The sequence below is a fragment of the Petromyzon marinus genome, chromosome 68, assembly GCF_048934315.1.
Source record: "Petromyzon marinus isolate PM22_M1 ecotype Great Lakes invasive population chromosome 68, UKy_Petmar_22M1.pri1.0, whole genome shotgun sequence".
Classification (NCBI taxonomy): domain Eukaryota; kingdom Metazoa; phylum Chordata; class Hyperoartia; order Petromyzontiformes; family Petromyzontidae; genus Petromyzon; species Petromyzon marinus.
The window spans coordinates 9,064,972-9,087,925 of NC_133734.1; the positions used below are offsets into that span (position 1 = coordinate 9,064,972).

The 22,954-nt window shown below is 45.3% G+C and overlaps 2 protein-coding genes across 2 annotated transcripts in view; both read left to right on the forward strand.

Moving 5' to 3' along the window:
* The window catches only part of LOC116956857 (E3 ubiquitin-protein ligase TRIM11-like), an 82,132-nt gene that overhangs the window by 48,744 nt on the left and 10,434 nt on the right, over positions 1 to 22,954 (forward strand). The gene's annotated exons all lie outside the window — the stretch shown is intronic.
* Positions 15,021 to 22,709, forward strand: LOC142906588 (E3 ubiquitin-protein ligase TRIM7-like). Its single transcript, XM_076054735.1, has 5 exons — positions 15,021 to 15,751; positions 16,036 to 16,128; positions 21,120 to 21,350; positions 22,201 to 22,223; positions 22,673 to 22,709. Exons 1-5 carry the CDS (start codon positions 15,518 to 15,520, stop codon positions 22,707 to 22,709), a joined length of 618 nt encoding a protein of 205 aa, XP_075910850.1. The 5' UTR covers positions 15,021 to 15,517.

Below are 22,954 nucleotides of genomic sequence, written 5' to 3' on the forward strand. Positions count from 1 at the left end.
CACCAGGCAAGATTGTCCGTGGCTACGCACGCAGCCTCACTCTGGCCACCCGGTCACACAGCTCAGACGATGGAAGTGACCTTAATGGTAAAACCACAAATCTCTACCCACCCCCACTCACCATTCTGTCCCCAATTGTTGTATCGGTCCACTATCACCATACAACCATCACACTACCGTATATAGCAGGTGTTACTAAAAATATCTCAAAACTTCTAAACAAACACAAGATCCAGGTCCGGTTCAATACAGTACACAAAATTCGTGATCTGATCCCATCCGTGAAGGATATCATTCCTGACTTACAGTACCCCGGGGTTTAAAAATTGAGTTGTAACTGCGTGATTGCTTTATCGGGGAGACAAAGCGACATGCCTCTGACCGAATTCGCGAGCACAAATCAGATTTGAAACACGGCAGAACGAATTCTTCTGCCGTAGCTAATCACTGTTACAATGCTGTGGGTGATCACAAAATATTTTTCTCCGATACCAAGGTTCTTTGCAAACCCACGGGTTTTTTTCAGACATTTGTTCACGAGGCAATTCAGATCTACAAACACAGACACAATTTCAACCGAGAAGATGGTTTCAAATTAAGCAACCATTGGAAAGATGTTCTAAATCGAACCAAACATTAAACTATTTTTCAATGGTACAGCATATTTTTCAAGTAGTGGTACCCCAAATTTTTGCAGCTTCTCTTTTCTTCCCTTTTCACACCTCCCTCCCTCGCCGACCTGCACATGTTCACCCCCTCTACACCGTTCATCATGCTAAGTCCGCCAATTAAATGCTAATTTTTATGCTAATTCCTTTGTCAAGGCACCTTGTTTCCTCGCACACAGCTTAAAGGTCGCGGTCTGAGCGTGGCTGTGTTTCACTCCAGCGCTGTCCTCGAGACAGCCTGGTCGCTTCACTTGATGAAGCCCGCTTGTGTTGTGGCCGAAACGTCGTGATTTTTGTTGTTTTATTTTTTTATCTACGTGACTTTACCGAATAGAACCAAAGAGTATGGCTCCGTGCAGTCAAGAAAGCTTCAAATCTAGAAGAGAAAAGGATGTTCGGAAGGGATGGCATTGAGCAAGAAATAGTTGAAAAAGCTAAAAGATTGTGAATGTAAATGAATTTGTATGCATGGACAGTCGACTGACATGGGACAACGACTGCACGAAAGGTGCAATAAGAGCGAGGATCACAAAGGCAAAAGGAGGAACGGCAGAATACAATGATATTTGAAAAAGCAGGCAAATCAGCGACGAGACCAAACTGAACATCTTAAGAACATGCGTGTTAAATACAGCTTTGTATTCATACGAGAATTGGACATTAAAAATAAGACTGACAGAGAGGAAATTTTGGCACTTGAAATTTATTGTTACAAAAAGGATTCTGCCTCTAAGTTGGACCCAAAGAGTGACAATCGTAGAAGTAAACTCTTAATCTACTATATTTACATTACCAAGTAAGGCCCACTGAGCTATATAGCTCTTTATCAGACGCGAATTGGTCACAAATTATGTTTCTAAATGTGGAGGAAAACAAACGGAGGACCCGGAGAAAAATCCACGCGACTACGGGGAGAACGTGCAAACTCCAAATATACAGGTGTCAGGGTCGGGTTCGAACCCATGAACTCATGCATACGAAGCTTAGCAGATAACATCTCTGCACCTGATGCAGGCCGAATATATTGGCGTTTTTTTTACGGAACGTGTGGATGTTGTCAATGTAGTCAACATAGTATAGTGGTGTTCTATATCGTAGTTTAGTGTAGTGTATAATCGTGTATCGTGTGTGGTCTGTAGTGTGTATCGTGTGTGGTGTGTAGTATAGTGTATACTGTCTCGTCGTTTAGTGTATATTAGTGCTGTATAGTTGCATTTATGTTGGACCTCTTTCGCACCATACGTAGCCAACCGTGCCTAACGGAGGTTCGGAACACGGTTATTGTAAATGTGTTGTGTTAGTTGTACCTACGCACCACCGCCAACGATGTATCGCCAAATTCTGTTCTCATCTCGACCAGGAGGTAGCAATTACCAACCCACCCCAGCTGCATTGTCGATGTTCGATGCACAGCGGTCAAACCACGACTCTACAATGCTCACAGCTGTATTGTGGACAAATTAATCGCAGAACAAAACTCTATGCGCTTGTGTTCATGCCTGGCATTGATAATTGGGCTTAAACCATCAACTCGTTTCACCGGAGAACCACGTTTAATCACAGGCGACTGCTTGGAATCGAAAGCCCGCATCTCAGGATGTGTTATTTTCGCGATTCTCATGTTCTTACAAAGTCCATTGTTGGCACTGGTTAAAGCCAACGACGAGGATCTACAGGTACATCTAGACAGCTTTGTGTGATGCGGGGCTTGTTTTTACATTCCTTAAAGATCTGAGCACATTCCATGGGATGCCTCGTGAGGTTTGCAACCTTGTGCAAAGTAATTTAAAATCATTGTTTCTTGTCTGTGAGTCTTGATACAAAATATTCACCAATTATCACCTACACACTACTGATCATCTACACACTACTCACCACCCGATATCCACACACACTACTCACCATCTCATATACACAGACACGACTCACCACTCACCATCCACCCACACATTACTCACCACTCACCATCCACACACACTACTCACCACTGAACATCCACACACTACTCACCACCCCATATTCACACACACTACTCACCACTCACCATCCGCACAATACTCACAATCCACACAAACTACTCATCAGCCGCCATCCACAAGGGAGAACATCTCCCCCAGGAATAAACCAGTTTCACAGATTTTCAGGAGAGATTGAGACCAAGAAAGAACCGCAAAGCGTAAACACAGATCCTCACAGAAGGAAGAGGCAATGACATAAACGAGAAAAAGGCAGCGCCAACCGACTCGCCTTCGCCTTTAATGGACTTGCTCCTCCCTACATTCATGACCTGCTTCAGCTACGAATATTGCATCAAGATCGTCAAGATACTCAGCCTGTGCATTTCTCACCGTCCCACGGTCTCTAGGCTACACACGTGGGGGGTGACGGTGCCTTGGCAATCGCGGCACCTAAACTCTGCAACTCGTTGCCCTTCGAGGTCAAGGGGACTACCGAGACGCTGCTCATCTTCACATCTCCACTAAAGCCGTATCTGTTTAAATGGCTTTCTCCCTTTAGTGATGTTCAAATGTCCTTCTCACTTCTTTCCTTGGGTGATGGTAACTAGATTTAAAGCTTTCGTGACTGCAAGGATCCATACTCTTTGGTTCTATTCGGTAAAGTCACATAGGTAAAAAATAAACAACAGAAATCACGACATTTCGGCCACAACACAAGCGGCCTTCATCAGGTGAAGGGACCAGGCTGTCTCGAGGACAGCGCCGGAGTGAAACAAAGCCACTCTCAGACCGCGACCTTTAAGCTGTGTGCGAGGAAACAAGGTGCCTTGACAAAGGAATTAGTATAAAAAATAGCATTTGATTGGCCAACTTAGCATGATGAACAGTGTAGAGGTGGTGTACATGCGGGTGCAAATGCTGGTTGGCGCGGGGGGGGGGGGGGAAGGGGGAGTTTACCTATTGATGGTGTGAAAAGGGAATTTTTAAGAGCTGCGAAAGTTTGGGGTACCACTACTTGAAAAATATACTGTACCATTGAAAATTAGTTTAATGTTTCGTTCGATTTAGAACATCTTTCCAATGGTTGCTTAATTTGAAACCATCTTCTCGGTTGAAATTGTGTCTGTGTTTGTAGATCTGAATTCCCTCGTGAACAAATCTCTGATAAATACCCGTGGGTTTGCAAAGAACCTTGGTATCGGAGAAAATTTTATCGTGATCACCCACAGCGTTGTAACAGTGATCAGCTACGGCAGAAGAATTCGATCTGCCGTGTTTCAAATCTGATTTGTGCTCGCGAATTCGGTCAGAGACATGTCGCTTTGTCTCCCCGATATAGCAGTCACCGCAGTTACAACTCAATTTGTAAACCCCGGGGTACTGTAAGTCAGGAATGACATCCTTCATGGATGGGATCAGATCACGAATTTTGCGTACTGTATTGAACTGGATAGCCAATATTTTCATGGAGAACTTTGAATCAGACGCCATCCAGACTTCCACCCTCAGACCTTCCCTGTGGAAGAGATATGTGGATGACACTTTCGTCATTTGGCCACATGGCCCCCCAGCTCTGAACCTTTTCCTACACCACATCAATTCCAGACATCCCGCCATCAAATTCACCATGGGAGTGGAGAAAGATGGCAAGCTACCATTCTTAGATGTTCTGTTTGAGAGGAGACCTGATGGCTCATTGGGGCATTCTGTCTACAGGAAACCCACCCACACAGATTCCTACTTGAAACCTGATTCCCACCACCACCCAGCCCAAAAGAATTCTCTCATCAAAACTTTATACCATAGGGCTCATTGCATTTCGGACCAACACCACCTGACCAGTGAATTAAAACATCTACACCTGGCCCTCAAAAGCAATGGATACTCGGACCGTACCATCTGCCAAGCTGTTTCTCCCTCCATACAGAAACAACCACTTGATACTCCGGTCAAAACCATCACACTACCATATATAGCAGGCGCTACTTAAAAGATTGCCTTACCATGCATAGAGCAATTGTTTAAGGGCGCTTAGGAATTATGTAATTATTAAATTACCATTACTGAATTATTTTTTAATCAGTAATAATTTATTATTTGATTATTATAATATTATTGCATTATCATCAAAGTTTTACAACAATAATTTAATCATAAAAAATGTTAAGTGTCAGTAGGATACTGTCATTTAATTATTAAGTTATTGATAGATACAAATCGAGGCACCTAATCTTCACATCTCCACTAAAGCCGTCACTGTTTAAAATGTCTTTGTCCCTTTAGTGATGTTCAAATCTCCTTCTAACTTCTTTCCTTGGGTGATGTTTACTATTTTATGCCTTACCATGCATAGCACCCCGAGAGCAATTGTTCAAGGGCGTTTATTAAATGTAAATATTAATTTTATTATTAAATTACCAGTACTGAATAATAATTTAATCATTATTAATTTATTTTTATTTTTGCATTATTATCAAAGTATTACAACATTATTGTTTTATTATTTAAGTGTCAGTAGGAAACGTATTTAATAATTAAGATGTTAATAGGTAAAAATGTAAAAAAATCGCTAAATCTTTGTAATTTTTTATGAATGTCCACTTTAAATTATATTTATTAAATTATTATTACTGCCGGCCACGCCAGTTGGTTCAGGGCACGGGTCTGCAACCTGCGGCTCCGAAGCGGCGTGCGGCTCTTTGAGGGACGGCTGCTTCGTGAGACGTTTTTATTTACCACCACCACCACCGTCTCTCCTACTCACACCGAGTTGCATTGCGGCTCTTGAAATAATTAGTTGGTTCGTTTTTATTTAACTTTCCGAATTGTAAAAAAACAAGAAAAAAACATGTTTTTCTTTGTTATTTTGGTTTCTGAACCCCCTGGTTATAAGGGAATTTTTTTTTTACATTAAATACGAACTTACAGCTCACCCGAGCCGAAATGTATTTTTGTTTACGTGACAAACTTTACTCATTGGATGTGTCACGTGGTGGCGGATTAACGACACGTTTATATTTACGCAGTCTAACCCAAAAACACTTTTTAGGAATAATATTGGTCGCGAAAGCCGACAATTTAAAAGCATAAATAAGAATTTACATGGTGCGGTTTACCGTGAAACCCCAGCCTCACCCAAGCCGGTGTAACTAGTCTGTAAGACAAACCATCACCTTTTTCATGGTTACCGTGGGGGTTTTGTAAAAATATATCAATTGCGACTCTTCAACCTTGACACTGTGTGTGTGGATGTGACACCACGTCTACACAAGTGAGTACGGGCTGTCGCGTGCAACATTCCAGGGCACGTCTCGAGGTGTTAATAATTTATCTGCAGGTGAAATCAGTTCGTTTCCTTGTTCGTTGTCGTTGCTCTGTGATTATTTTTATATCTCGCTGCGATTATTTACATCTCGCTGCGGTGGCTGGAAGATGTTAACTATCTCGCCTGGTATACAGGAGGGCGTGGGTTTGGTCCCGACCCTGACGCCTATACGTGTACTTGGAGTTTGCGTGTCTCTCTCTCCATGGTGGCTTTGATTTCTCTCCGTATTATCACTGTGGGGCAGCTATCACACGAAGTGGTTATTACACGGAAACATGACAATCGCAGTTGATCGAGGATATTAAATATCAACTTCAACAAAATCGAAAAATAACATCGACTACAACATTGAAGCGACTTAAAGCCGTATCGACACTTTAAGTGGATGCAGAAAGAAAAAGGGGGGAGGGTGACAATAAGGGTGCCACAGTAGCTAGGAGATGTTAACTACCTCGCCTCGTATGAAGGAGGTCGTGGGTTCGATCCCGCCCCGATCCTGACACCTGCTGTATATTTGCAGTTTGCGGTGTCTCTCTCTCTCTTTGGTGTTCTCGTGGAATTTTTCTCCGGGTTCTCCGGTTTTTCCCTCCACATTTAAAAACACGCGTTCAGAGTATTTGTCTGCTATACATTTCCACGTGAAAGGGCATTTCCTTGAGCTTCCATTTGTGGCCAGGTCGCTTCTGAAAGGAGCTACATAGCTCGAGTTGGGCCTTACCTGGTCAAATAAAATATTTAGAGACACGAAACGTGACGTATGGAAGCGTTACCAGAACGCGTTCACCAGGCAAGATTGTCCGTGGCTACGCACGCAGCCTCACTCCGGCCAGCCGGTCACACCGCTCAGACTATTGAAGTGACCTTAATGGTAAGAACACAAATATCTACCCCCCCACCCCCCATTCTGTCCCTAATTGTTGTATCGGTCCACTATCACCAAACAACTTCGTCATAGATGCTTGGAAAGAGTGATGGATGCCATTTTAAGAACGGCACAGAAAAAATAAATATCTGTGTCAGGAGAAGGAATAAATAGCGCGAGATTCGCCGACGACGTAGATGGGATGGAAGCATGTGTAGTTGTACTGCAGGGAAGTGTTCATACCCAGAATGAGTCAGGAAAGGATGCAGGACAAGGGATTGACGTGGAAAAGACAGAGACGATGATGTTCGGAAGGGAGGGCATTGAGCAAGAAATAGTAGAAAAAGCAGCAAGATTGTGAATGTAAATGAATTTGTATGCGTAGGCAGCCTACTGACATGGAACAACGACTGCACGAAAGGCGCAATAAGAGCGAGGATCGCAAAGGCAAAAGGAGGAACGGCAGAATGCAATGATATTTGAAAAAGCAGGCAAATCAGCTACGAGACCGAACTGAACATCTTAAGACCAGGCGTGTTCAGTACAGCTTTGTATACATGTGAGACTTGGACATTAAAAAAAAGACTGACAGAGAGGAGATATTGGCACTCGAAATGTATTGTGACAGAAAGGATACTGCCTCTAAGCTGGACCCAAAAAGTGACAATCGTAGAAGTAAACTCTTAATATACTTTATTTACATTACCAAGTAAGGTCCACTGAGCTATATAGCTCTTTATCAGACGCGACCTGGCCACAAATTATAGCTCAACGAAGTTCCTTATCACGTGGAAATGTATAGCAGCCAGATACTCTAAACGCGTGTTTCTACATGTGGAGGAAAAAACCGGAGGACCCGGGGAAAAATCCAGGCGACTACGGGGAGAACATGCAAACTCCAAATATACAGGTGTCAGGGCTGGGATCGAACCCATGACCTCATGCATACGAAGCTTAGCAGATAACATCTCTGCACCTATCCACATATACAAGCACAGAGACAATTTCAACCGAGAAGATGGATTCTATCTTAGCAATCATTGGAAAGATTTGATAAACCATTTCAGGTCTTAATTGATTGTTCACGCTTACAGTGGCTTTCAGACAGCATACATTATACAAAATTTCGTCTCCCCCCTCCTCTTTTCAGAATATAGATGGACTAGTCCTGGGTAAACTGCCAAATTGCTGCGCATGGCGCTAACGTTTTTTTTCTAAATAAATAAATGCGCCGTTTAAAAATAAATTTATGCGAACCAACACACCTGAAGACGACCGTTTGAGTTATGGTCGAAACGTCGTGAGAATTTTTTTATTGTTTTATATATAATTTATTATTTTGTTGTTTCTCTTCAACGTGACTTTACCGAAAAAACTAAGAATATGAATTACTGCAGTCACGAAAGCTTTAAATCAAAATTTAATCGCCTCTACGGGGAGGGTTTTCACATAACTTTAAGATCCTTCAACAAACTCCGGGATAAGAAAGCTCAGCTGATCGAGTCTCTCACCTTCCTGAAGAGATGCCGCAACTCTGGGGTAATACCAATCGCATTTACACTGACCTCTGCTGCTGTAACTTCTTCTAATGCGAAACGAATTCTTTTCAAAACTAGCTTAGCTCTTATCTCAGAAAAAATCAGACTTATACGCACAGAACTAGATCAGTTAGACAAGACACTCTACAAATCACACTTATCATTGACGGCAATAATGTCCACATCGGATTGGGAACATGTAGACAATATGACTGCCTCTTCAGCTGCTACTATGTCGACCAAATGTAAGGAAAACCTGATTTCCAAATTTAACCTCCTCTTCAACAAAAGACTGGACCCACACACCAAAAAGTTAGACGTTAATAAAGTCGTAATTAATCGCAGTAACAGTTCTATTTCCGATGGTCTAAATCCGTTTTAGCTAAAGGTCTAAACTTTGCAGTCACACCTAAACACATACCAGTTAATGATATAATTGCCCAAGTAGACGTTGCTCTCAGGGGCCTGGGTCACATCGCTGCAGACGTAGCAAGATCTGAAATCGCTGCAACCCTCAAAAACGCTAAGATGCCAGCTAGCAACCTCAGCAAAGATGAGCGTTTTGAATTATATAAATTAAAAAAGAGGAATGATATTGTAGTCCTCTCAGCTGACAAAGGCAATGCTACTGTCATCATGGATAAAATAGAATATAACAACAAAATTAAAGAATTACTCGACGATGGTAGTTATACAAAAATAAAAAGAGATCCCACCAACAGCCTCGTCACACAAACCAACAAAATAATTTCTGATTCAACCGCATTAATTGATCAATCTAAACAGTTTTCGTTGAAACCTTCTGCTGCCAGGCCACCAAGATTATACGGCTTACCAAAAATACATAAAGTAGATACACCCCTTCGTCCCATAGTCTCTACTATCGGCTCCCCCACCTACAAACTAGCTCGTTTTTTGTCTGAAATCCTGCATCCTTTCACTGGAAAGACCACCTCTGCGGTACAAAATTCTACTCACCTGGTATCGACAATCAAGGGTATTTCCCTGTCCCCAGACGACCTGCTTGTCAGTTTTGATGTAGTTTCCTTATTCACCAAGGTTCCTGTACCTGACACCATTGCAATCATTGAAGACTTGGTTCATCAAGGACTAAACACTGAGGTACCCCCCCCTGGTGAGACACTGTTTAACTAATACATACTTCACTTGGAATGGAACTTTCTACAAACAAACTGAGGGCACCCCAATGGGCTCCCCCCTTTCTCCAGTTATAGCTAACATTTTCATGGAGAAATTTGAGACTGACGCCATCCAGACTGCCACTCTGCGCCCAACCTTATGGAAGAGGTACGTGGATGACACTTTTGTCATCTGGCCACATGGCCGGCCTGCTCTAGACTAATTCTTCGACCACATCAATTCCATACACCCAGCCATCAGATTTACCATGGAAGTCGAAATAGATGGCAAGATACCTTTTTTGGATGTCCTAATTAAAAAGAGACCTGATGGTTCAATGAGCCACTCTGTCTACAGGAAAGCTACCCATATGGATGCTTATCTGAAACCGGATTCCCACTACCATCCATCACAGAAGAATTCTCTCATCAAGACTCTGTATCATAGAGCCCAATGCATATCCGACCAGGAACACATAAGCAGTGAACTCAAGCACGTACACCAAGCTCTTAGGGCTAATGGTTACTCCGACTATACAATCTGCAAAGCTATCACTCAAACCATGAAGAAGAACCCTCTTGAGGAGCCTTTCAAAACCATCACTTTACCCTACATTGCTGGGATCACAAAAAAGATCTCCAAAATCTTGAATAAACACAAGATCCAGGTCCGTTTCAACACATTACATAAAATCCGTGATCTGGTTCCGTCTGTAAAAGATGTGATTCTGGACATACAATACCCTGGTGTCTACAAACTAAGTTGCCTCTGTGGTAGTAGTTACATTGGAGAAACCAAACGCCATGTCTCGGACCGCATTCGTGAACACAAAGCAGACCTTAAACACGGTAGGACCAACACCTCGGCCGTGGCAGATCATTGTTCTAATTCAGTAGGCTCACATGCCATTGACTTTTCCAAGACAGAGGTTCTTTGTAAGCCATCTGGCTTCCATGAGAGATTCGTTCATGAGGCTATCCACATATACAAGCACAGAGACAATTTCAACCGAGAAGATGGATTCTATCTTAGCAATCATTGGAAAGATTTGATAAACCATTTCAGGTCTTAATTGATTGTTCACGCTTACAGTGGCTTTCAGACAGCATACATTATACAAAATTTCGTCTCCCCCCTCCTCTTTTCAGAATATAGATGGACTAGTCCTGGGTAAACTGCCAAATCGCTGCGCGTGGCGCTAACGTTTTTTTTTATAAATAAATAAATGCGCCGTTTACAAATAAATTTATGCGAACCAACACACCTGAAGACGACCGTTTGAGTTATGGTCGAAACGTCGTGAGAATTTTTTATTGTTTTATATATATTTTATTATTTTGTTGTTTCTCTTCAACGTGACTTTACCGAAAAAACTAAGATAATATCTCTGCACCTGATGCAGGCCGAATATATTGGAGTTTTTTTACGGCACGTGTGGATGTTGTCAACGTAGTTTAGTGGTGTCCTGTATCGTAGTTTAGTGTAGCGTATAATCGTGTATCGTGTGTGGTCTGTAATGTGTATCGTGTGTGGTGTGTAGTATAGTGTATACTGTCTCGTCGTGTAGTGTATATTAGTGCTCTATAGTTGCATTTATGTTGGACCTCTTTCGCACCATACGTAGCCAACCGTGCCTAACGGAGGTTCGGAACACGGTTATTGTAAATGTGTTGTGTTAGTTGTACCTGCGCACCACCGCCAACGATGCATCGCCAAATGCTGTTCTCATCTCAACCAGGAGGCAGCAATTATCAACCCACCCCAGCTGCATTGTCGATGTTCGACGCACGGCGGTCCAACCACGACTCTACAATGATCACAGCTGGACTTTGGACAAATGAATTGCAGAACAAAACTGTGTATGCGTTTGTGTTCATGCCTGGCATTGATAATGGGGCTTAAACCATCAACTCGTTTCACTGGAGAACGGCGTTTAATCACAGGCGACTGCTTGGAATCGAAAGCCCGCATCTCAGGATGTGTTATTTTCACGATTATGATCATGTTCTTACAAGGTCCATTGTTGGCACTGGTTAAAACGAACGGCGCGAATCTACAGGTACATCTAGACAGGTTTGTGTGATGCTGGGCTTGTTTTTACATTCCTTAAAGATCTGAGCACATTCCATGGGGTGCCTCGTGAGGTTTGTAACCCCGTGTAAAGTATTTAAAAATCCTTGTTTCTTGTCTGTGAGCCTTGATAAAAAATATTCACCACTCATCATCCAAACACTACTTACCACTCAGCATCCATCCACGCACACTACTCACCACTCAGCATCCATCCACACATTACTCACCACCTGATATTCACACACCACTCACCACTCATCATCCATACACCACTCACCATCGACACACACTGCTCACCATCGGCCATGCACCAGGGACAACAACTCCCCCAGGAATAAACGCGTTTCTCAGATTTTCAGAAGGAGAGATTGAGACCAAGAAAGAACTGCAGAGCGTAAACACAGATCCTCGCAGGAGATAGAGGCAATGACACAAACGTTAAAAAGGCAGCTCCAACCGACTCCCCTTCTCCTTAAATTGACTTGCTCCTCACTACATTCATGACCTCCTTCAGCCACGAATATTCCATCAAGATCGTCAAGATCCTCAGCTTGTGCATTGCTCACTGTCCCAAGGTCTCCAGGCTACACACGTGGGGGGTGACGGTGCCTTGGCAATCGCGGCACCTAAACTCTGCAACTCGTTGCCCTTCGAGGTCAAGTGGACTTCCGAGACGCTGCTCATCTTCACATCTCCACTAAAGCCGTCTCTGTTTAAAATGTCTTTCTCCTTCTTTGGTTCTTTCGGTAAAGTCACGTAGAATGAGAATAAAAGGCGCTTTGTTCCTCTCACACAGCTTAAAGGCCGTGATCTAAACGTGGCTCTTTCACTCCAGCGCTGTCCTACCAGACAGTCTCGTCCCTTCACCTGATGAAGGCCGCTTGTGTTGTGGCCGAAACGTCGTGAGAATATTATTGTGTTATTTTATTTTATCAATTTATTATTTTATTCTCATTCTACGTGACTTTACCGAAAGAACCAAAGAAGATGAATCATTGCAGTCACGAAAGCTTTAAATCGAAAAATGTATTTCTCCCTTTAGTGATGTTCAAATGTCCTTCTCACTTCTTTCCTTGGGTGATGTTTACTATTTTCTGCCTTACCATGCATAGCACCCCGAGAGCAATGGTTAAAGGGCGTTTAGTAAATGTAAATATTAATTATATTATTAAATTACCATTACCGAAAAATTATTTAATCATCAAAAATTTATTATTATTTTGCATTATTATCATCAACGTATTACAACATTATTGTTTTATTATTTAAGTGTCAGTAGGAAACTTATTTAATAATTAAGATGTTAATAGATAAAAATGTAGAAAAAATCGCTAAATCTTTGTCATTTTTACGAATGTCCAATTAAATTATATTTATTAAATTATTATTACTGCCGGCCACGCCAGTTGGTTCAGGGCACGGGGTCTGCCACCTGCGGCTCCGAAGCGGCGTGTGGCTCTTTGAGGGACGGCTGCTACGTGAGACGTTTTTATTTATCACCATCACCACCGTCTCTCGCACTCACACCGAGTTGCATTGCGGCTCTTGAAATAATTAGTTTGTTGGTTTTTATTTAACTTTCCGAACTGTTAAAAACAAGAAAACATTTATTTCTTTGTTATTTTGGTTTCTGAACCCCCTGGTTATAGGGGAATCTGTTTTTGTACGTTAAATACGATCTTACAGCTCACCGAGCCGAAATGTGTTTTTGTTTACGTGACAAACTTTACTCATTGGATGTGTCGCGTGGTGGCGGATTAACGACACGTTTATATTTACGCGATCTAACCCAAAAACACGTTATATGACGAATGTTGGTCGCGAAAGCCGACAATTTAAAAGCTTAAATAAGAATTTAGACGGTGTGGTTTTCCGTGAAAACCCCATCCTCACCCAAGCCGGTGTAACCAGTCTGTAAGAAAAACCATCACCTTTTTCATGGTTACCGTGGGGGTTTTGTAAAAATATCAATTGCGACTCTTTAACCTTGACACTGTGTGTGTGTGTGAATGTGACGCCACGTCTACATAGGTGAGTACGGGCTGCCGCGTGCAACATTCCAGGGCACGTTTCGTGGTGTTTATAATTTAGCTGCAGGTGAAGTCAGTTCGTTTCCTTGTTCGTTGTCGTTGCTCTGTAATTATTTTATATCTCGCTGCGAATATTTACATCTCGCTGCGGTGGCTGGAAGATGTTAACTACCTCGCCTGGTATACAGGAGGGCGTGGGTTCGATCCCGACCCTGACGCCTATACGTGTACTTGGAGTTTGCGTGTCTCTCTCTCCATGGTGGCTTGGATTTCTCTCCGGGTCCTCCAATTCCCCCCCAAACACACACACTTAGAAACGTGCGTTTAGAGTGTTTGGCTGCTAGAAATGTTAACGTAATAAACCACGTTGTCGTGGAGCTATCATTTGTGGCCAAGTCGCTTCTGAAAAGAGCTACATACCTCAGTGGGCCTTACCTGGTAAAATACATTTTTTTAAATATATATAGAACCCACCAAACTCAGCGAGTCCAAGATGTAAAATGTTAACATTAACAATAGGTGATGAAAATATCATTTTTATGTTATGAAGATTTAAAACCTCTTTTTTACATAATAGGAAAATATACAGTGAAAGTCATGTCGATAACAAGCTTAAATGAACGACGATGTTTGTTTAGCCAGGGGTTGTTCGCTGTGGTAAAGCGTGAGGCCACCCACCCAGGAACCCAAGCACTCAACCGCACGCCCTCCCAGCCACCCTTCCTCCCTCCATTACCTCCTGCTCGTCCACCCTTCACGCCATCCTCCTGCCCATCTGTCTCCCCTCTCACCAAATACCCCCCCACTCACTCAACCTCCACCACCACCCACTCGCACCTTCGATTAGCACGAGTGGCTACGTACGCTGCGAAATAAATTCAACATACATACTGACCCACTCACCCAACCACTCACCCACACACTAACCCACTCGCCCACACACTAACCAACTCGCCCACCTACACACCTACGATAAGCATACATACAACCACCATCCACCCATAACAAAACGGTGTCGTAGGAATAAATAACCAAACAAATATTTCACAGATAAACAGAGGTCGCATGAAGCCAGTAGGTAAATATTAGTTGATAAAGGTTGAAAACGATTACAGACTTTGAAGCTTAAACAAACAGGCCTTGCAAGAAAAAAATGGAAAAAGACACAGATGGGGAAAAAAATAAAGTTAATCTTTACATCAGAATGTCTGTACAAGGTGCGGTTCCACTGTGGTAATGCACACAGCCTGACCCGAGCCGGTCAATCAGCCTGTGGGACAAACCATTATCGCTGTGTGCCTGGCTGATGCTGCTGCTGGGTTTTGTTTGTACAAATATTATATCACTTGAGACCGGTCAAAGCTATGTATGTATGTTGAACTTCTTTCACAGCATACGTAGCCAGCCGTGATAATTCGAAGTGCAGGGGAAGGACAACAAACTAAACACAAAAATCAGTTTTAGCTAACACAGTGCGTGTCTGTAACGCCACGTCTACACAGGTGAGCACGGCCGCCGTGTGGAACATTCCAGGGCATGTCTCGAGGTATTTATAACTTAACTGCAGGTGAAGTCAGTCCATTTCCTTGTTCGTCTCCGCTGTGTGAGCTGCTGCTGCTGCTGCTGCGATAGCTCCTCCGTGAGCCGCAGCGAGCGACTGAGTCCGAGTGAAGCCATGGGCCATGGCGTGCGCGTCTCCCAGTGATTGTGTAGACAGTGAGCTGAGCTGCCCCATCTGCCTGGGCACGTTTGACTGCCCCTCCACGCTGAGCTGCGGACACTCGTTCTGCCTCCGGTGTCTGGACGGTGCCTGGGAGAGAGCGAGCAGCTTCAGCTGCCCGCAGTGCTGAGCGGCCTTCCCTGAGCGGCCCCAGCTGTGATGACGGGAAGACTCGTGCAGTAAAGACCTGCGTCAGGTGTGAGATGTCGCTGTGTGAGTCCCACCTGAAGCCTCACCTGAAAAACCAAAGATTGATGGAGCACACCCTGGTGGCTCCCACGATCAGCCTGAAGGAGCAAAAATGCAAGAAACACAAACAGGAGCTAAAATTCTACTGTAAGCAGGACGGGGGCCTGGTCTGCACGGTCTGCTCCATCACTTGTGCACACAAACGACGTGATGTCATCGCACTGGAAGATGAGCACAAGACATGGAAGGTGAAGTGCTTCATGGGGCGTATGGAAGCCACCAAACAATACCAGAACACATTGATAAAAGCTGTCACTGGGCAAACAACATTTCATGTTAATCATCACCCTGGGCGTATTCTTCATCCGCTGTGTCTTGCCTTTCAGACTGTCCAGTCAGTAGAGGTTGATTTGCTTGCCTATTTTCTAATGGGCTTTTCATGGCCATCACTGTGGAGGGCTCTGTGTGGAGAGGTGCCGAGAGGGGGTCGCTCAAGGAATGGAGTCTCCTCTGGTGACTTCGTCTCTTACAGAATGGAGTCGTTGCGGAGACGCGAGCGGTGGAGAAGAGGAAGAAGGCGGAGGCGTCCATGGGATGGATGAAAGCTGCTCGCAAGGCCGTGCAGGTACCATGCATGGGCTTTGTTACCCTGTGACCTCCACCCTGCGTGGAGTCTTTGACTCTCTCCCTGTGAGGACAACTCTGTAGATTAAAGTGAACTTTGTGAGTCTTGAGTCAGTGTGTAATAACTGTGCAGGATATTGCATTATTATGGCTATGGGTGCTTGAAATATAAATGATAAAAAAACATTCAACGTTCTCCCTTCTAGTGGGCCCTACAGACTCAGGGCTATGCTCTCTTGGGTCCTCCGCTACGGGACCTAGGGGAGGCTAAGCTGACCCGACCTAGCCAGGGTACGGGTCTCACCACTGGTCCACTACAACCCGGCTCTTACAAGAGCCTCGGTTGAGGGTCCCAGGGTGCTGGCCTAGTCTTCAAGTCTTCAGACGTCTCCGGGTCTTGAGTGGACGAACACTGCCGGTCCCGTTGACAGGACCGGCTTTTATATACCAGTTGGGGATACCCTGCCCCTAGCCTCTCCTTCCCTCGAACCTTCCAGAGGGTTCTGGAAGGGTCGGGAATGGACTGTTGGCCCCCAACCCCCATCCCCATGGGGGTCTGGGGTCTCTACCTCCGGTCACGGGGCACCCAAGGGGGGGGGGGTTACCTTAGGTTAACCGCTACACCTCCCGCTCACTCTCTCAGCTGCCCCCTATCGGCCTGTGAGCTTGGTGCCAAGTAAGAAGACATAGCACAGCACTTCGCAGGTTAACTGGAATGACTTGCAATGAGTGAGATAAATTAACGCAGTATGGAGCAACGACTGCATTGAATTAGAAACTAGAAATTAAACGAGTGAAGATGAAATTACAGGAAATCGGCTGTTAAATGCTAGAAGAAACACAAGAGATGCTACTTCACGAGAGTACAGGGAATGCTGGAAAACAAGTTTGCTATAATTACACGCACCCAACGCTCAAGCAGATGTAATACGAGGGTTCACCGATGGTCGTCAATCGGTGGGATAGGCTCCACCGCTTCAGCCATCAGCCAATCAGATCGATGCGCCAAGTTCAAGGGCGGAGCTCAAGGGTTCTTGTGGGTAACCATCCAGAAGGTTCGTGAGGGGGCGTGGCTATAGGCGGGGCTTGGTGACGTAGGTGAAGGAAGGAGCTCAGGGTCAGTGTGTGGAGTCTAGAGGCGAGACCATGTCTCGCGCCTCCGGCACGCCAGCGGTCGCATGGCGAGCCAGAGGCTGTTTCCTTGCACGCCGTCTGCCAGCGGAGCACGGGAGCAAGGGGGAGTGTAAGCGAGCTGTGCGCGGAGCGACAACATCTAACGCGCGGAACGAGAGTGGAGCGGTGTCGGTGTGAAGAGAACGCGGAGCTGTCTGGCCGACGAGAAATAATTCATAAAGAAGACACGAGCTTTAGATCGTCGTCGAAGTGCTTTATTACACAGACATAAAATAGTCTGACAATTACAAACAGTTTAAATTGAATTTGCACGAATGATGATGTGAAAGTGATTAAATATTAGTGCCGTACATTTTATTGGATATGATAATTACGTATTTGTGTCTACTTTTGATATGTCTTCAACGATATTGCTATGAGCCTGTTTGTGTTTTCGCATGCAAAAGTATCCATTGTAATGCAGGGCATCAGGTTAGCTGCTGATATTCATAATTTACAAAAAAAACGTGGAGAATATTAGTAACAAAACCAGATAAGCAGATAAAACGTCTCCATCATATATCTGCATTTGTATAAAAATCATGAGAAAATGTACACATTCCATCAGCTTCACGAGGTGGTGCGGGGGCTGCTGTCCCCCGCCTCCTCTGTCTCACTCCTACTACTACCCCCCGACTGCTCGGTTGGGTTCGGGCTACCGACCTCCAATTCCTCGCCCACCTGTACCCCCGCCTTTGTTGCTGCCCGAGTAGGCATAGTTCAATTGGTGGGGCCGACTGCTTTACGCTTACGACGCGCTACGCGGCTCAGTGGCGGACGCGCCGCTGTGAGCACATCCGCGCAGTAAACCCCGTCTTGTGCGTAAACAAAAGGGTACAGCGCGCCGACGCGTGACTCCGCGGCCGGTGCTTAGCCCCCCGGGATCTGTTCGCGCACACACCCTATGCGCCCAGCCACTAACAGAGCCGACGCCGCTACCTGCCCGGCTCCGTACACCAACCACACGCGAGTAACTTGGGGTTAGGGGTTAGAGGGCAGGAGTGTCCACCGTGCATGCGCTGCTGATTGGAGGGAGTCACTCCGCCCCGATTTAAAGGCCGTCTAAACAGCCGCGCGTGTACGCGAACACCAGACGCTACACTCTCCTATTTGCTGTAAACAGCCGCGTATGCACGTGAACACAAGACACTCCACCCTCCTCTTCACACTCACAACGACCACACAACACCGTTTATCCTCTACTGGCAGTTTTATTCCCGCGGATAACCAGCTAAACAACGTGTGTTTATGTGGGTCAGCAGACTCTAGCTTATCCCTCGGGGATCCTGGACTCAATTTATCCTGCCTGCCTCTCCACTTTCTACCCTCAGATTCATTAGCCCACACTCACCTTACTCTCAATCTGATGCTGCAGAAGCTGTGGACGGCGATGCCGTCTGTCGACTCCGTGGAGAGTTGGGCCTGGCTGCGTTGAACTTTGTCACATGGACGACTCGAACGGCTGCTCCAACACCCCGCTGACTCCGATGCTTTGAAGGACTCTAACCTTTACTGCCTGAATCCTCCTCCTTTTATCCTACCTATAACAAAGGCATTCTGCTGTTTTACTACCCCTTGGCCTCCTGTCCAATCAGAGGCCTGGATTTTCCCGCCCTTTTGATACTCGGATCCTAGCTCTGCTGATATCACCGCAGTGGTTCCCTCGACGTCCGCTTTCTGTTCTTCCCGCTATCAGCCTACTGACTCGTGTTGTGTGTGCGCGCTTCCATCCGCGGTGGCTCAACAGCCCCTGCCGTGACCATGCCATTACAATCCAAGGTCACGGCGCCGCGGTGCCCGTCAGCCTCGGGGGTAGGTCGCCCAATTTCCCAGCCGCAGGAAACCATGAAGCTTGATCCCATTAGGGGCTTCTGGATGAAAACCTGTCGGCCAGGTGACTTCCCCCTCGGGCCCTATGTGGGGTGTGCGTGCATTCACGTGGAGGGCGGTGAGGGGCGCGCAGCGTCGGCGTCATCACTCTCCGGTGGCGGCGTCACGGCGGTGGGCACGGCCCCAACGGAGCAGCTCCGCTTCGGCGGCACCACAGTGGGAGTGCATCGTTTCAAAATTATTCGGTAAAAGCAAACTCTGGACTGACTTCCACACCCAGTGTTCAGTATCAGTCAAGCTTGCTTGAGGTAATGCTAATGTACTGCCCTTAGTTTATAGGAAAGGATCCTTTCGTAATGATATGGGTCCTATATAGATGCCAAATTTATATAATACACAACACAAACATAATCATTAGACTCGAGAATATAACTATAAAATAAAATAAACAGACATAATTTCCTTACACATCTGTCTCTCCAACGAATACATAAATTCATAAACCTCACATCGGCTCCACAGTCTTCTGGGAGTGCATCATTTTAGCAGCATTGATTCCATCGAGGAAACACTGGACTTATTTACGCATCACAAAAATTGACTAAGATCCATATCATAGAGGGTCTTTGTAACACCTAGCAGTTCACCTGCGTTATTTCAAGCGAGCCTGACTCTGCTTATGATACACTGCATGCCAAAACCAGTCCAGAGTTTGCTTGCACTGAATTAATAGTTATGCTAGAATTATACAATCCCAAAAGGCCGCCAGGCCAATAGGTTGTGTTCAAAATACTTTTATTATTGATGTGGAGAGACAGATCTATGTGGATGGCGACTTGTGTGCTTATCTATTTTGTAAGTATTTTACAGATCCTCACCAGTACACTTCTGGACGAAGACTTCCCCACATTGTGTTGATCATTGAGGCTAGTTGGCCATACTTAGTTGTGCGGGTCAGTGCAGGTTGCTGAAGGTAAAATCCAGAACTGGTTCACATCACACTCATCACACAGCTCTATAATCAATTTGGAGGGTGGGGACGAAGCCCAGCCGAGGCTGAGAGGCAAGGACATTCCAGTAACGTGAGGTAGTAGCACCAGCATGGAAGGACGCGTCACCAAACCAAGTTTACATAATGGATTTAATTTAAGAATAGAGATATACTTTTGAAGCTGCGACTGAGAATTTGCGGAGTTAGGAGGTGCTTACACATGTAACGACTCGAGGAGACACTGCTCTTGTGATGATCTTTATTGAAGACACGTTCACTTGACAGGTGATGACCCCGACTCTAACAGCAGCCTTGAGCCTCCCCTCTCGACCCCTTTTATGCCCAGCATGGCCATCCCTTGACCCTTGGCCACGACCCTTCTCTAGAACCTTCTGGATGGCTCGCGGCCCCTGATCCGCACCTGCTCCCTTCTATCACTTGGCCACATCCCCTATTCTTGATCCTTCTCGTAGACCCCAGATCCTTACCCTGTCTGTCACTTAACCTGTCATCATCCCGTGGTCCCTAGTCTCTTCCCATGCTAATTCCCCTGTCATTACTCCCTGTGACCGCTAGTCCCCTGTACTGTCTTTACATGTATTTGTCAGTTTTGTTCAAAAGAACGTTAAGGATGAAGGTATCCAGGGGGACAAATTAGAGGTGAAAGAGAGGATGTAATCATGCATTGATATGGAGGCATCAAGGGCAAAGTGGGCGGTCAGGTGGTATAATGGCACAAGAGGATAGGCAGTTGATGATTACACAAGCGTCAAAGATGGGGAGGATGGTGGCTTGGACTATATAATTACTGGCCAGATGATCAATGTGAAGGACAAGATAACACCTAGATACTTAAAGTTATTGACCTGTTGAATGAGAGTTCAACGACAATGTCGAGGTAGGGAAATCTAGGTTTGAAATATCCAGAAAACAATGTGACTTTGGTCTTCACAGCATGGTGTATGAATGTATAGAATATATCGCACGCCCCTTTGCAGGATTCCATGGTCCAGACCAAGGCTCGCATCTCAGGCGAGTTCACCCGCATGAGGGCGACGCTGGATGAGGACGAGAGGGCAGCTCTGGATCGCGTGGATGTGAAGGGGCGTGAGCTGCTGTCCCAGATCAAGGAGAACATCGCTCATTACGAGCGTGAGATCAGCGAGCTCCAGGCAGCAGCCGCGCGCCTGCGTGCTCTGCAGGAGAAGGACTCGCTCACGTTCCTGCAGGTAGAGCACTCATGGAGTCAGGGCAAGTGCCCCAGTTCGCGTATATTTGTTGCGTTTTTTTTAAACATGGCACATGCAATGCAACTCAACACAAGGATAAAGCATCTTGCATTGTCAATACAAAGGAGAGCCCATGCATTCTGAAATTAAATGAGGAATCAAGTCCAATGACGTGGATTTGTATATTCTGATAAAAATATAAATTACTGTTGAAATTCCAATTCATAAATCAACGATTAACATGCAAATCCCTCGAGTTAATCGGTTGGTAATGTTTGCAGATGTTGGCATTTAAAATTGTAACCGCATGGTCCTGTCATGTACAACAGATTGAGACTATTAACACTACATTTTAATTATTAATGTAACCAAAGGTAGACCAGCCATCAGTCATGCTGAAAATAGAAGTGCTTTTAACTTAAAGAAATACAGGGGGGGTTGTTTTTCAGCACTGACTGCTGATGAGACCAATGCGGAGATTGCCTGCTTCAAAAATGTTCACCCAGTTAAACTATCGACTCTGCTAACGCAACACTCTGGGTGTAATTCACTTTCACAGTGCATACTTATTTTGAATGTTGGTTCACAATCACTGCGAATCGACATCAAGTGCCATGGATGCCTCTTCCTGTGACATTGGGTACCGAGTGCCAACAGTTTGAGAGGCCACACCTTGCTGATGAGAACCATCGAGTCCAAACAATTCCATGGCTTCGTCTTGTTAACAACCAACAACACTGGAATATGCGAATGGCTGAGCGCAGCCCAGCTCATCGTGTCTACCAATCACCGTGTGGTTAACGTGGCTGGAGGTGAACTGACTCGCGCCCCCTGTGTCTGACTCCTGCAGGTTCACCTGAAGGAGACAAACCGGTATGGACTCATGCAGTCACACAAATTAACACATGGGGTGACGCCGTGTGTGGGACATGGGCTGCGTGATGATGATATTGTGTGTAATGATGATGTATGGTATGATCCTGTGAGTGATGGTGTATGTTGATGCTGTGTGAAATTATACTGTATGGGACCTCTTTGCCTTCATCATAGTGTAGTGACTGACTCAGAGACACTAAGAGTAGGAGGCACTCTAATTATTAAACGGCCTTAACAGTTCACACTTGGTAACTACGATTCCCAGTCAGGACAGCTGGCAGACTGCCTGACTGGCGACGCTGAGATGGAGAAGACGGAGACGAAGAAGACTCCAGCAGCAGCACGACGGGATCCCACTCCACACGACAGCCCCGAAGTCCCCTCCCGGGGCCCCTCTTATACTGTCAGCGTGGCCTGGCTCCAACCCGGCCACGCCCCCCTTCTAGAACCTACTCGCAGGTTCTCGATGTGTCCCTTTCGTGACCCTTCCCCTACATCCGTCTCTGGTCTATCACATGACCTGTTGTCAATCAGGGCTGCTGTAAGCTGAAGATTCCCTTACCTGCCAGGAGCCAGCGCTATGCTATGTGACCGATTCTATGTTACTACAATAGTATGAAAAATAAGAATAGGTTTTATCCTATCTGACAATAGTACAGGTGTTAAGCTGTTCAAACAGCAATATATACTTTTGGCAAGGACTCAAATCTGCATTAAACCCCACGTAC